At 38.8% G+C, this 14,979-nt stretch overlaps 2 protein-coding genes across 2 annotated transcripts; both read right to left on the bottom strand.

The window, feature by feature from the left end:
- Positions 1 to 4,480: 4,480 nt before the first annotated feature.
- LOC103518239 (protein phosphatase PTC7 homolog) lies at positions 4,481 to 12,958 on the bottom strand. The gene is made up of 6 exons (XM_008483300.3): positions 12,190 to 12,958; positions 8,448 to 8,627; positions 7,063 to 7,261; positions 5,290 to 5,322; positions 4,852 to 5,084; positions 4,481 to 4,575 (listed from the first exon to the last, which is right to left on the bottom strand). The coding sequence occupies exons 1-6, from the start codon at positions 12,419 to 12,421 to the stop codon at positions 4,526 to 4,528; spliced, it is 927 nt and encodes a 308-aa protein (XP_008481522.1). The 5' UTR covers positions 12,422 to 12,958; the 3' UTR covers positions 4,481 to 4,525.
- Positions 12,959 to 14,234: 1,276 nt separating this feature from the next.
- Positions 14,235 to 14,857, bottom strand: LOC103518242 (protein phosphatase PTC7 homolog; the record flags this gene model as incomplete). Its single annotated transcript, XM_008483302.2, has 2 exons — positions 14,235 to 14,315; positions 14,572 to 14,857. Coding segments are annotated over 2 exons (336 nt in total), but the record flags the coding sequence as incomplete, so codon positions are not given.
- Between the last annotated feature and the right edge of the window lie 122 nt (positions 14,858 to 14,979).

The following is a 14,979-nucleotide window of genomic DNA, read 5'->3' as shown; positions in this document are numbered from 1 at the left end:
GCAATCACCCTAGGGCTGATTGAGAGGCTGATAAAAAACGTCGACCCCGTCTGAACACGGGAAAAGGCGAGGAAGAAGAAGAAAAATGAAAATTACATTTATAAAAAGAACCTTGCTTATACACATTAGGCTAAGTATGTGTGTAGTAATGCTGTGATATCCACAAAAGTTGAAAGGGCTCTGTTTTAAGATAAATAAATTCGCGATTTGATTTGATTTCACTGATTGATTAATTGATCGATTGATTGATTGATTGGTTGATAGATTGATTGATTGATAATAAGCCTATGACATACCTGGTCACCAGTTTTCCTACTGGACTTTTCTTTTGATTTCAGGTCAATACTTTTACTTGGAGGCTGATCAAAGCTTCGGCTGAGTACTTTTTGTTTGCCCGTGTTGCTGGAAGGGTGAGATCGCTGTTTGATCAGACTGAATGACTCGTGTAGGGAGGGTGTGGCGTTGGGCTGTTTGCTGATGGAGGTGGAGGTGGTGTCTTCCGAGTGGACATGACCTGGAGAAGAGAGAAAAATGTTAGGGGAGGTGGCAATAAGTCATCCATTGAGACCCTAGCAGTTACAGTTCCCTCTATCAAACCTCTTTTTAATAAATAAATAAAAAAATCTGGTGTGAACATCACACGACTTTCTATTACATTTGCGGAATACGTATTTGAAAAAAAAAACAAAAGGAAAGAATAGAGAGAGAGACCAGGGGAGAGAGAAAGAAAAACATGTTTTTTCTTGTCTGAGAAAAATATAGGGCGATCCTCAAGCTATAAAAATAAATATAACAATGAAGAGAAACACGGCATTTAAGGCTCTTTTTTCACCCACCCCTTATAGGTATTTCGTCTAGATAAATTTTGTCTATTTTTGTCTTTTTTTTTCAAAAAAAAACGTGAGATCCCCCCAAAAAACTTGTTATGCTGCGAAATTCTATGCCAAGTAATCATTTGCTATCTGACCATAAATTTGAGGAACGATTTTCGTTCTATACTTTGCTACCCGCCATTAATCTCATGTGAATTAGTTTCACATTCTAGGGTACCCGGGTTCAGTCCTCGAAAACATTGCATTCTCACTAGCAAAGCTCAGTTCAAACAGGGAGTCACTTTTTTCGAGTTGTCACTTATGTCAAATTGTGTGCCACCCTGTAGGTTAATTAATATTTTATATTTCTATTCAAGCCGCTCTTGGTCTTATGTGGAGGTACATAGGTAGCAGTCTTATATTCCAGGGTACCCGGTTTCAAAATTTTGGGCCAAACAGGGAGTCACTTATCTCGAGTTGGGGTTTACCCTGTATATCCATATTTTATATTTCTATTCAAGCCGTTCTTAGTCCTCCCACTATCTCTCTCTCTCCCTCCCACTATCTCTCTCTCTCATTCTCGTATCTATATCTTCCACACACACTCCCAACCTAATTATTCTTCAATCAATCATTCAATAAGAGAGAGAGAGAGAGAGAGAGAGAGAGAGAGAGAGAGAGAGAGAGAGAGAGAGAGAGAGAGAGAGAGAGAGAGAGAAAAAATGTTAGGGGAGGTGGCAATTAATCATCCATGGCTGTAAGGCCAGCCACTATCAGGTAGACCTGACAGCCGAACCTGCTCTTTATTAAGTGGCTGGCCTACTGTGGCAATGAACCATAAGGGGTAGAGCCAGGCTAGTTAGCATGTATGGCAGCACACCTGCCTTGATAGCAGTTGGTTATGGGTTTGATTCCCACCTGGGGCAAACTTTACCCCAAACAGATAAGTTTGTTCTTGATATACAGCTATAGCTTGATATCCCTTGAAAGATAGCTTTCTCCGATCCAGTTCTAATTCTCTTTTAGATTTAAGGACAACAAGACCTCTCCTTTTACAACTCTCTAGGGGGAGGGGGGGGGAAATAATAATAACAAATCTTCTTTTTAACAGCTTTTTCCATTTATTAATGGCTTTCTTTATTAAGTTTAGCTTCCATTCTTTAGGCCACTCAGCCAATGTTTGGTTCATACCTGTGCTTGAATCAGGAGTCGTGGCTTCAAAGAAAGATCCCGTGAATGAGCCCCACAGAGAACTTGATGCAAATGGTGTGGATGGTTCACTTGCCACTTTACTGGCACCATCATCTGGAAATTAAAAATAAGGAGGGAATAAATTAATAAGGAGGAAAAGAAAAATAAGGGAAAATTAAAAAAAAGAGGAAAAAATAATGAGGGAATAAAAGGAAAAATTAAAAATAAGGATATAAAAAACTGTTAGCAATGGGATAAAGGAGGTAATAAAAAGGGGGTAGGTATATCACAACCTGCAGTCAGCCCCATGGAACAGGGGGTCCCACATTTAGGGGCACCACAGGGGCAGATTCAGGGGTCCTAAACATGCATATCTCCTTGGTGGAATGAAAAAAAAAGGTGTGATGATAAAAAAGTATGGCTTCTCTTTTTAATTTTGGGAAGTTTAACTGTATATTTTATGGTATGTTTAGGATTGTTTGATGAAAAAAAAAGTGAAAATAATTTCTAGGTAGGTATGCTTTTTCCTAGGAACTAGGAATTTGTTTGTTATTAATTTTTCTTGCGAAAATAATTAAAAAATCATTCCTATGCATTTTTTGCTACGCTCATTTATTCATACAGTTTGTGATTTATTCATGTGCCCCAGAAGAGTGGTCTATTTTCAAATTTCCATGAATTAGGTGCAACTATTAGTTGCAGTAAATTTGTACCTATATCAGAACATGAGGTGCCAGCCTAGTTGGCTAAGTTGGTAGCGCGTCTGCCTTGTAAGCGCTAGGCCGCGGGTTCGATTCCCGCCCGGGGCGGATTTTATCCTGAAGGGACAGGGTCTCGGAACGGCTGGCTCTCTCCTAGAACATGAGGTACACCCAATGTCAATCCAAAATTTTAAAGCAATCAATCAGATTCCTTAATCCAACCAGTTTACGTTAAGCTTCAACTCCGAATGAAGTTCCCCCGGTCATTAGAGCCAATTTATCAAAGTATTTCTTTTCTCACCTATATCAGAACATGAGGTACCACCCTAGTTGGCTATGTTGGTAGCGCGTCTGCCTTGTAAGCGCTAGGTCGCGGGTTCAATTCCCGCCCGGGCCGGATGTTATCCTTGCGGGATAGGGTCCGTTCTCGGAACGGCTGGCTTTCTTCTAGAACATGAGGTACACCCAATGTCAATCCAAAATTTTAAAGCAATCAATCAGAATTGCTTAATCCAACCAGTTTACGTTAAGCTTCAACTCCGAATGAAGTTCCCCCGGTCATTAGAGCCAATTTATCAAAGTATTTCTTTTCTCTAAAGACCTCAACCACTCAGCAGTCATACAGAGACTTTAAACCCCTAAATTAGAATAATAATAAAGAAATTTAAATAGGTACATAGGTAAGAAGCAGAATTCAATAGGATGAGGAAAGTCGTGAGATGTTCACACCAGATTTTTCTTCTACACCTTCTTCTTATTCTTTACTCTGTCCTTTCCTCCTACTTTTTCACCTTCCCTTTTCCTGTTGTCCTTCTTCTCCTCCTCGTCCTCCTCCTCCTCCTCGTCAACTCTCCTCTTTTCTTTTTCGTTCTACTTCCATTTTCCTCTCTTCCTCCTTCTCCTTTTCCTCCTCCTCCTCCTCTTCCACCTTTTTCTATAATATACTTAAAAGTTAATTTATCAAGAGGAACAAAGTAATGCGAAGTTTGCTGCTAAATAGAATGAGAGAGAGAGGGAGAGAGAGAGATGAAGAGAGGGAGAGATGGAGGGAGAGGAGAAATGAGGGAGAGGGAGAGGGAGAAGGAGAGAGGGGAGGGAGTAAGATTTGCAAGTTTTGATAGTATTAGCGCTTACTGGAACCAGGCACGGGTATAAAAAGATACTAAAAAAAAACAAAAAAAAAAAAACAAAAAACAAAAAAAAACAAAAACAAAAGAAACAAATAAACAAACAGACCCACTCATTAGTTAATCTCAATATGAAGCTACAATATTGTGTTACAGGCTGTACAATTGTACATTCTGTTACAGATGATGCATAACATTGCATACATGTTGTTTACAAATGCAAAGGAATTAGCTATTGGGCCATTTTCCTATGTTGCATACAGAATTACAGGATAAATCACAATCTCGAGTCTCGTATTACAAAGCCACTATTGCCAACAGAACCGTGATATCATCTGGCTTGCCACCTGTAACATACGGAAAGGACATTTTATTAGATAGGTATAAACTCCTCAAGGTAACCACAAGTCGAGGTTAACCCCAGAGGTGCTCTCCACTGCCTAACCCTTAGAGCTCCATTGTTATGGAGCTCTAAAGGTTAGATTCCGAAATAATGGGTCTCCTGTTTAACAGCCAACCACCAAGGCACAAAAGCATATAAGAAAGCACCTTCACAAATAGTAATAATCTAATAATAATGAGATAAAAGAAAATTTCTGGCATAACATAAACGAACCACTTACCTTGCGTGGAAATCCCATTGGCGCGCGTTGCATACAGTATTACAGGATAAATCACAATCTCGAGTCTCGTATTACAAAGCCACTATTGCCAACAGAACCGTGATATCATCTGGCTTGCCACCTGTAACATACGGAAAGGACATTTTATTAGAGAGGTATAAACTCTTGAAGGTAACCACAAGTCGAGGTTAACCCCGGAGGTGCTCTCCACCGCCTAACCCTTAGAGCTCCATTATTATGAAGCTCTAAGGGTTAGTCTCCGAAATAATGGGTCTCCTGTTTAACAGCCAACCACCAAGGCACAAAAGCATATAAGATAGCACCTTCACAAATAGTAATAATCTAATAATAATGAGATAAAAGAAAATTTCTGGTATAACATAAACGATCCACTTACCTTGCGTGGAAATCCCATTGGCGCGCGCCTGAATCGCAAACGGCGACATGTACGTCTCGTCGAACGCAAGCGTGCGCGCCATCAGCGCAATCGTATTCGCCACCAGTTGCAGCTGCATTGGGTCTTTGGAGCCCTGCGCGCGCACCAGTTCCGCAAGCAGTAGGCTGTCCGGTACGTTGTCGAATACACCGTCCGTAGCCAGAAGTATGACGTCACCGTGGACAACAAGACCTCTCCTTTTACAACTCTCTAGGGGGAGGGGGGAAATAATAATAACAAATCTTCTTTTTAACAGCTTTTTCCATTTATTAACGGCTTTCTTTATTAAGTTTAGCTTCCATTCTTTAGGCCACTCAGCCACTGTTTGGTTCATACCTGTGCTTGAATCAGGAGTCGTGGCTTCAAAGAAAGATCCCGTGAATGAGCCCCACAGAGAACTCTTGAAACTGGGAGGTGTCCGCGCATTCCGGCCTGAAGAAATGTAAACAAACCAGTGAAATCTAAAGATTCATGTTGGATAATGACTGAGAGAAAAGGGCGAGGGAGGCCGAAGAAAAGGTGGAAGGATTGTGTGAATCCAAGACCTGGGTGAGAAAAACTTATCAGGACACGAGGTACAAAACACACAATAGGGCTGCCTGGAAGAGAGACTGACAAGAAACGCCGACCCTATTTAAATAGGAAAATTTCAACAATTTGGGTGAAATCCGAAGATTCAGTTGTTCTGAAGATGACATTAGGAGGTGGCGAAACTTGTCACTTTTACACTCTCGAAATCACCAACAACAGAAATAGTTGCTGATTTTTGGAATAGTCCCTTGACCAACCTCAGTGGTTTAGTGGTTAACACTTGGGCTTCGCATCTGGAGGTTGGTAGTTCGAGTCTAAGTCAAGTCAAAGATTTTCCAACTATTCTAGGTGTATTAACTACGATATTTGTGACTTTTTACTTTCTATTACCCTTATTTAGCTCACACTAGGTGTAAGCATTTTTAACAATGCTCAACGCAATTAAAATCTTTCTTTCTAGTCTCTGTCTCCCTTTAGGCCCGTTCCCTGTAGGCAATGCGCCCTCCTGTTAACTAGGTGAGTGTCTTGACCATTAAACCAACGATTTGTAGGCAATGTAATTTAAATCAGACTGTTTCCACTACACACGACACGATTTTTTTTCCGAACGACACAAAATGTCGGTGTAGGCAATGTAATTTAAATGAGAGTGTTCCCACCTAAGCACGATACGATTTTTTTTTCTTCCGAACCACAAGTGGGAACAGACCTTCAGGGGATACGAAGGAAAGGTGTTAATGAGTCCCATTGAAGAGAACCAATACTTTTCAATAGAAAACTTAAATCTTATATTATAAAATCAGGATCCATTCACACACTGATCGCTCTATCTCCAGAACAACAACACCTAGAAAGCTGAAATTTGGTAGGAATATTCCTTTTATGGTCTAGGTGTGCACTAGCGGGATTTTGGAGCGAAGCGACGGAATTCAGCTAGTAATTATGTAAAATTGTAAATTGTGTGTAATGTTGTCAAAACAATCACAATAAATATCGAGTACCGAGTAGTGTCGAGTACCGAGCATCGAGTAGTATCGAATACTGAAAGTCGGGCCCCTATAGTGTCCCCGCAGGCCGGATCGATCTTAAATTCTTATGAATGATACCGATTTGGATTTTAAATCATTAGAGGTGTCCGCGCATTCCGGCCTGAAGAAATGTAAACAAACCAGTGAAATCTAAAGATTTATGTTGGATAATGACTGAGAGAAAAGGGCGAGGAAGGCCGAAGAAAAGGTGGAAGGATTGTGTGAATCAAGACTAAAATCTCCATAAGAAATACACAGAGTGCAGACACTGCGGGAGAGAAATGTTCCGCTCTCGACCAACATTTTGAGCTTCGTTTATATTTTTAGTTTGATAACTATGCAGTCAATAGGGAGCGCGCAGCGCGACCGTATTTTTTTATTATTTTCTACAAGTTCGGCCATGCCTCGGGATGAACTAGCAGGATTTTGGAGCGAAGCGACGGAATTCAGCTAGTAATTATGTAAAATTGTAAATTGTGTGTAATGTTGTCAAAACAATCACAATAAATAGAATTTTGGAGCGAAGTGACGGAATTCAGCTAGTAATTATGTAAAATTGTAAATTGTGTGTAATGTTGTCAAAACAATCACAATAAATAAATTGAATACATACCTATCACCAAGCACCTGTGTTGTATGTGAGAGAGGAGGGAGCGACAGTTGGAACGGTGTGTTGAAATAGTGCTGCTGCTCCTCACTGCGGTGAATGACTTTACCTCTACGTACAATGACAAAGCCACTATCCCCTATGTTAGCCGTGTACAGAGTACTCGTCTCTTTGTTCAGAATTACTATGCACGCTGTACTACTCCCTGGAGACAAAACAATTTACGAAATTAATGAGGATAATAAATAATCATTTATGAATGAGGATAATAGAGATCTTGTTGAATGACTTTTCCTCTACGTACAATGCTATCCCCTATGTTAGCCGTGTACAGGGTACTCGTCTCTTTGTTCAGAATTACTATGCACGTTGTACTACTCCCTGGAGACAAAACAATTTACGAAACAATTAAATTAATGAGGATAATAAATAATCATTTATGAATGAGGATAATAGAGATATTGTTGAATGACTTTTCCTCTACGTACAATGCTATCCCGTATGTTAGCCGTGTACAGAGTACTCGTCTCTTTATTCAAAATTACTATGCACGCTGTACTACTCCCTGGGAAAAAACAATTATTATTAATGATAATTCGGTGGTATAGTAGTCAAGAAGGTCGCCTGGTACATAAAAAGAAGGCGTGGGTTCAATCCCAGTCAAGGTATGGAGTATAAGTAGTGCTTCCTTTAGACTGTCAGTTAACCCGCGAGTACTCGCGACTCGCGGGTCTGAAAGTTACACGAGTACTCGCGGGTGAGCCCTGCGCTCACATTACGCTTTTCCTCGGAAAATTGTAATTTTCCTTGAAATTTTTAATCAGAATTCGTGACCTACTTCTTCTGAAGACGTTTCGACATCATTCGAGTATGCTATCAAGAAGATTTCCATTGCCTAAATCCCGGGTTCGAGTCTCAATTGGGAAAAGAGAAAAGTGAGGTTTGATTATGGAAAAACATTTTCTAATTTCCTTTGTTTTTTTATCGCAATGAATTGAGATGTGTAAGACAATATTTTAGAGATAAAATTTGTGTCTTCTAGTTTTATATTTTCGCCGTAAGTGACTGCTTTAATAACGACCCCACTACAACGACTGAGGGTGCAATGGCTACAAATAAATATTTTTATCATAAAGAAAACAATATTTTAGGAGGCTAGACTGAGCCGTACCCTCCTAACGCATATTATAAAAAAGTTACACAAGTTTAAAAAATAAAGTGATCGCCGCGCTCACCCGCGAGTACTCGCGGGTTAAGAACAAGTTGTTCCATTATACCAACAGTTCAATAGAGCACCTCTTTATTGATACATGGAGGTGAACTTTGGATCTGAACCACAGGAATAACACCACTTGTCTGCCTCGGTGGTGTAGTGATTATGGTTATCTTACCTAGGATGGGTTGTTTGTTTTCTAGCAGCTCGTAGTAGCTTCTTGCCAGCAGACTGGTGGGCTCTGTACAGCTAAACCTTCCACTTGTCACCAGGCGCTCACACGTCTTCATGAGGAACGAGGAAAACTCTCCTGGATCTATACCGTAGTTCCTCCACCCACCAACACCATCAGCCACCCCTGAAACAAAATACATTGAATGGCTAAGAAGCAGACCAACCCTGTCTTTTTGGGGAGATTCATAAGTAGAAGAGAAAATAATGTACCCTGCTTATTCTGCAAGAATGAGAACAACCCTGAAATAACATTAAATTGATGGAACTGTTTAGGGCTTCATAAATAGGGAGGAGGGAGGGAAGAGATGGGGGGGAGGATCGAGAGAAAGGAGAGGGAGGGAGAGAGAGAAGATGGTTAACAACTGGACTTGACAGTTTTTATCAAAACAATAGAGGATAATAGAGATATTGTTGAATGACTTTTCCTCTACGTACAATGCTATTCCCTATGTTAGCCGTGCACAGAGTACTTGTCTCTTTGTTCAGAATTACTATGCATGCTGTACTACTTCCTGGAGACAAAACAATTTACGAAACAATTAAATTAATGAGGATAATAAATAATCATGTCTGCCTCGGTGGTGTGGTGATTATCTTACCTAGGATGGGTTGTTTGTTTTCTAGCAGCTCGTAGTAGCTTCTCGCCAGCAGACTGGTGGGCTCTGTACAGCTAAATCTTCCACTTGTCACCAGGCGCTCACACGTCTTCATGAGGAACGAGGAAAACTCTCATGGTTTAGTACAGACGCTATTTCAGTTTCCCAAAGGGAACCGGTTCCGTTTCAGAAAGAGTAACTTTCTGAGAACCTTACCTTAAGTTCGTAAAATATATTCCACCAACACCATCAGCCACCCCTGAAACGAAAAAAATAAAAAAAATACATTGAATGGCTAAGAAGCAGACCAACCCTGTCTTTTTGGGGAGATTCATAAGTAGAAGAGAAAATAATGTACCCGGCGAAAAAAATAAAAAAAAATACATTGAATGGCTAAGAAGCAGACCAACCCTGTCTTTTTGGGGAGATTCATAAGTAGAAGAGAAAATAATGTACCCGGCTTATTCTGCAAGAATGAGAACAACCCTGAAATAACATTAAATTGATGGAACTTTTTTGGGCTTCATAAATAGGGAGGAGGGAGGGAAGAGATGGGGGGGAGGATCGAGAGAAAGGAGAGGGAGAGAGAGAGAAGATGGTTAACAACTGGACTTGACAGTTTTTATCAAAACAATAGAGTGTAAAGTTCAAGTGAAAAAACGCTAACAAATTGATAATGAAAAGTGCTAGCACATGACATGATTAAAGAAGGAAAAAATGTTTTTTGTAACTTTTAACCTTTGATATGTAAACAGAAAAATAAAAACAAGACCAAGAGAGTACAAGGTTAAATAACATTGAGATTAGTTCTAATGGGCTCAATCAGAGGCTTCCAACATTTATCCAATTACATATATAGGTACCTGTAATGGTATTGTAGCCTACAGCTTGGGGAAAGAGTTCAATTGAACCTATAGTCACTTTACACAAAGAGACACAGGCCCAGTTTCTGAGAAAATATATTTTATTTTTTAAAAAATTAAATTTAAAACATGTCAACTTCTGCCAAATTTGTTTTAGTTTTGTTTTTTTGTTTTTTTCTTTTTTCAAGATGTTTGATCAAGGGAACTGTTACTCCTGAGGGCTTATTGTCCCAAAAGTGAAGAGAGAATGAAGCATACCTGTAATGGTATTGTAGCCTACAGCTTGGGGAAAGAGTTCAATTGAACCAATTTACACAAAGAGACACAGGCCCTCTTTCTGAGAAAATGCATTTTATTTTTTAAAAATTAAATTTAAAACATGTCAACTTCTGCCAAATTTGTTTTAGTATAGGTACCTGTAATGGTATTGTAGCCTACAGCTTGGGGAAAGAGTTCAATTGAACCTATTTACACAAAGAGACACAGGTCCTCTTACTGAGACACAGGCCCTCTTTCTGAGAAAATGCATTTTATTTTTTAAAAATTAAATTTAAAACATGTCAACTTCTGCCAAATTTGTTTTAGTTTTGTTTTTTTCTTTTTTCAAGATGTTTGATCAAGGGAACTGTTACTCCTGAGGGCTTATTGTCCCAAAAGTGAAGAGAGAATGAAGACAGGATAGGAGAAAGCCAGCCATTCCAAGAACAAAACTTATCTGTTTAGGATAATGTTTGTCCAGGTGAGAATTGAACACACAACCTATTGCTTACAAGACAGGTACTGTGCTACCCTTCAAGTGTGAAGAGAGAATGAAGACAGGATAGGAGAAAGCCAGCCATTCCAAGAACAAACCTTATCTGTTTAGGATAATGTTTGTCCAGGTGAGAATTGAACACACAACCTATTGCTTACAAGACAGGTACTGTGCTACCCTTCAAGTTAACTAGGCTGGCCTTTAGTCCTATTCAAGCAGTATACTTAGATATGCACTATTATTCTTTCATAAGTAACAAGTGCCTTTGGGGCTTTGGAAACCACTAGTTGAGATATGAGGTCATAAATTCAACTGCCAAAGGGCAATAAACAAACATCCTAAACAGATAAGGTTTGTTCTTTCCAAGAACAAACCTTATCTGTTTAGGATGTTTGTCCAGGTGAGAATTGAACACACAACCTATTGCTTACAAGACAGGTACTGTGCTACCCTTCAAGTTAACTAGGCTGGCCTTTAGTCCTATTCAAGCAGTATAAATATGCACTATTATTCTTTCATAAGTAACAAGTGCCTTTGGGGCTTTGGAAACCACTAGTTGAGATATGAGGTCATAAATTCAACTGCTGCTTGCATGCGTAACAATGAACTATGCCATCAATGTTCAAAACAGTGACTACAGCAAAGGGCAATAAACAAAATACTTTGATAGGAATTTACATGATTTTGGACTTCCTAGTACCCACAAGCAGGGGGCAATTTCTATACAGGGAGTTTGAAATTAATGTAGGTGTTAAATTCAAAGGGGTACCTACCTACTTTATTGGATAGAAATTGGATTTTTTTTTTTTCTCTCTTAACAGAGGTCTGCGAGTGCTTCCAATTTGAGCCCAGGGGTTTTTATTTTGCTTTCTTCCTTAACATTTCTTAGACAAGCAGGGGGCAATTTCTATACAGGGAGTTGAAATTAATGTAGGTGTTAAATTCAAAGGGGTACCTACTTACCTACTTTATTGGATGGAAATTGGATTTTTTTTCTTTCTTAAGAGAGGTCTGCAAGTGCTTCCAATTTGAGCCTAGGGGTTTTTATTTTGCTTTCTTCCTTAACCTTTCTTATCAATCCCTACTCCTCACACTTTGTGCTTTTAGCTTAATTAATAACTTCCAGACTTTGCCAATAGAGTCCCTCTGTTGTTTGCTTTCTCCCTGTTACCTATTTTTTTTTATGCCTGAAGTAATATAACTTGTATACCAGCAAACTTCAGGTTCAGAACACCAACAACACACTTTAAGATGGTATTTCTTCTGACTAATTGGGTGTTTACCTACATTTGTTTTTTTTTTTTTTTTTTAAGAAGTTTGATAGGGAGAACTGTAACTGCTAAGATTTTATCATCCCAAAAATGAACAGAGAAGGAAAACAGGATAGGAGAAAGTCCGCCATTCCAGAATGAACATTATCCATTCAGGATAAAATCTGCCTTGGGCTTATCTGCATCAAGGGTATCAACTTACCAAGTACATCTGCTGTTTTGTATCTTGCTGTAAAGTAAGCATCATCTCCATATTTGTTCAATTGAAACATCTTATTATTGCTAAAGTCTTTGGGTATTCCACTAACTGCCGAGAACAATTTGGCTTCCTTTTTGATTGTTTTTGCATTTGACGGTTCATTGGCTTTGTTGTTGGTCAAACTATTCCATAATGCTCGTGAGATCAACCTCCCCGTCCACGTTAGGGATTGCATTTCTAAAAAAACTTTTTCCAGGAACTAAGTAGTGAAGTTGGTAATTACAGGTGAGTTTTTTAAAGGATGTTACAAAACACTTGATTTCACTGTCAAATACTTAATTAGTAATAACATTTTCTGAGTCTGTAATGTGGACTTGAGATTAATGTTCCCGGATTGATATTCCATAAATTTTCAAATGAAGACGCTCGTAAAACAATTTCCTTTTTGTGAAAGTAGATAGCAGGATAGTTATGTAACACTTTCAAATATTAATTGTATGAAAATGGTTCAATTTCTTGGTTGTTTTGGGTTGATCACATTTGAGGGTGGTTTTTGAAAACTCACATTGGTAGACTAGGAAAACACTTTATCACTACGGGACTTTTATGGGACTAAAAGTAATACCATACACAACTTTTTATCCGCGTTAGAAAGGAAAAGTAAGGGAAATTGAAAAAATGGAAAAGTCAAGAAGACCTTTGAAGTTTCACCTTTTCTTTTCTTCTCTTCCTTTGCCTTTGGAAAAAAGTTTTTTGATAAAAAGTGCAAAACAAAAATGGTGGCCATGTGTTTACATTTTTTATCAAATCACTTGCACCAACACAAAACTTGAAAGTCAAATTTTTTAGATATTCGACCTTCCCATTTCTGTAGATTTTCATTTCTTTTTTTTTTTAACTTGAATCAAAAGAATGAATGAAAAAAAACATCATTTTGTTCCATAATCAATTAACAATTCAATCAAATCCCTTTTATTTTTCATTGATCTTTTTTTTTTTTTCATTATTTGATAACAGTTTTAGTTGGCACTCTTGAAATAAGACAAGCTCCGTTCACACGATCAAAGAAGCGTGAGGTCACGTGGCTCGGAAAGTACCTACTGGGTTTGTTCAGATTTTACACAGGGACTGGAAAGACTGGGACTGAATTAAAAGATTCAACTCCCAGGGCGGACTTGATTGTAATGAATTAAATCAACCTTGGGACTGGGATTTCGCATCTCTACTTTTCTTCTCTTACTTACTTTGCCTTTGGAAAAAAGTTTTTTGATAAAAAGTGCAAAACAAAAATGGTGGCCATGTGTTTACATTTTTTATCAAATCACTTGCACCAACACAAAACTTTTAAAGTCCAATTTTTTCGATATTCTACCTTCCCATTTCTGTAGATTTTTACATGGTTTTTCATTTCTTTTTTTTACTTGAATCAAAAGAATGAATGAAAAAAAAAAACATCATTTTTGTCCATTTTGATAACAGTTTTAGTTGGCACTCTTGAAATAAGACAAGCTCCGTTCACACGATCAAAGAAGCGTGAGGTCACGTGGCTCGGAAAGCGGAAAGTGCGTTTCTTTTCTTATCAGTAGGTACCTATTTTCTTATCACTCGGGTTGAAAGATGGAAAAAAATGGTAAAAGAAAGAACATTCTTTGACGATACGTAGAAAATTAGGTACATTAATTAAATCATAATTATGACTTGTTTATGTTGAAAAGCATGCGGTAGGTATTATTACATATTTCACGTATGAGGTAGGTGCAAAGTCAACACGTAATAATAAATAGGTACCTAATAAATGCGGTAATATTTTGCGAGGTACCTAGGTAGGTTCCGGGATCAAAATATAAGTGATCCGTTTCGATATTTTCTTAATATTTTAATTAGACGCGTTTATCATAGACTAGGTATATTTTAATTTTGAAATATCAGGATTTTTTTTGCAGGGTCAAAGAGAGTCTGATCACCACAGGATTTTTACTTTCTATTACTACAGTATAGCGGAGCTATACTAGTAATGAAAGTATTGCAATCGGTCCAAATTTTCATATTACAGGATAAATCACAATCTCGAGTCTCGTATTACAAAGCCACTATTGCCAACAGAACCGTGATATCATCTGGCTTGCCACCTGTAACATACGGAAAGGACATTTTATTAGATAGGTATAAACTCTTGAAGGTAACCACAAGTCAAGATTGACCCCGGAGGTGCTCTCCACCGCCTAATGGAGCTCTAAGGGTTAGTCTCCGAAATAATGGGTCTCCTGTTTAACAGCCAACCACCAAGGCACAAAAGCATATAAGATAGCACCTTCACAAATACTAATAATCTAATAATAATGAGATAAAAGAAAATTTCTGGCATAACATAAACGAACCACTTACCTTGCGTGGAAATCCCATTGGCGCGCGCCTGAATCGCAAACGGCGACATGTACGTCTCGTCGAAAGCAAGCGTGCGCGCCATCAGCGCAATCGTATTCGCCACCAGTTGCAGCTGCATTGGGTCTTTGGATCCCTGCGCGCGCACCAGTTCCGCAAGCAGTAAGCTGTCCGGTACGTTGTCGAATACACCGTCCGTAGCCAGAAGTATGACGTCACCGTCTTCGACTTGAAACTGTGAGGTGTCCGCGCATTCCGGCCTGAAGAAATGAAAACAAACCAGTGAAATCTAAAGATTCATGTTGGATAATGACTGAGAGAAAAGGGCGAGGGAGGCCGAAGAAAAGGTGGAAGGATTGTGTGAATCAAGACTAAAATCTCCATAAGAAATACACAGAGTGCAGACACTGC

Source organism: Diaphorina citri, unplaced genomic scaffold (assembly GCF_000475195.1).
Source record: "Diaphorina citri unplaced genomic scaffold, Diaci psyllid genome assembly version 1.1 scaffold2129, whole genome shotgun sequence".
In the NCBI taxonomy this organism is placed as follows: Eukaryota; Metazoa; Arthropoda; class Insecta; order Hemiptera; family Psyllidae; genus Diaphorina; species Diaphorina citri.
Note: the sequence above shows the minus strand (reverse complement) of the source record. Positions and strands in the feature narration are given on the sequence as shown.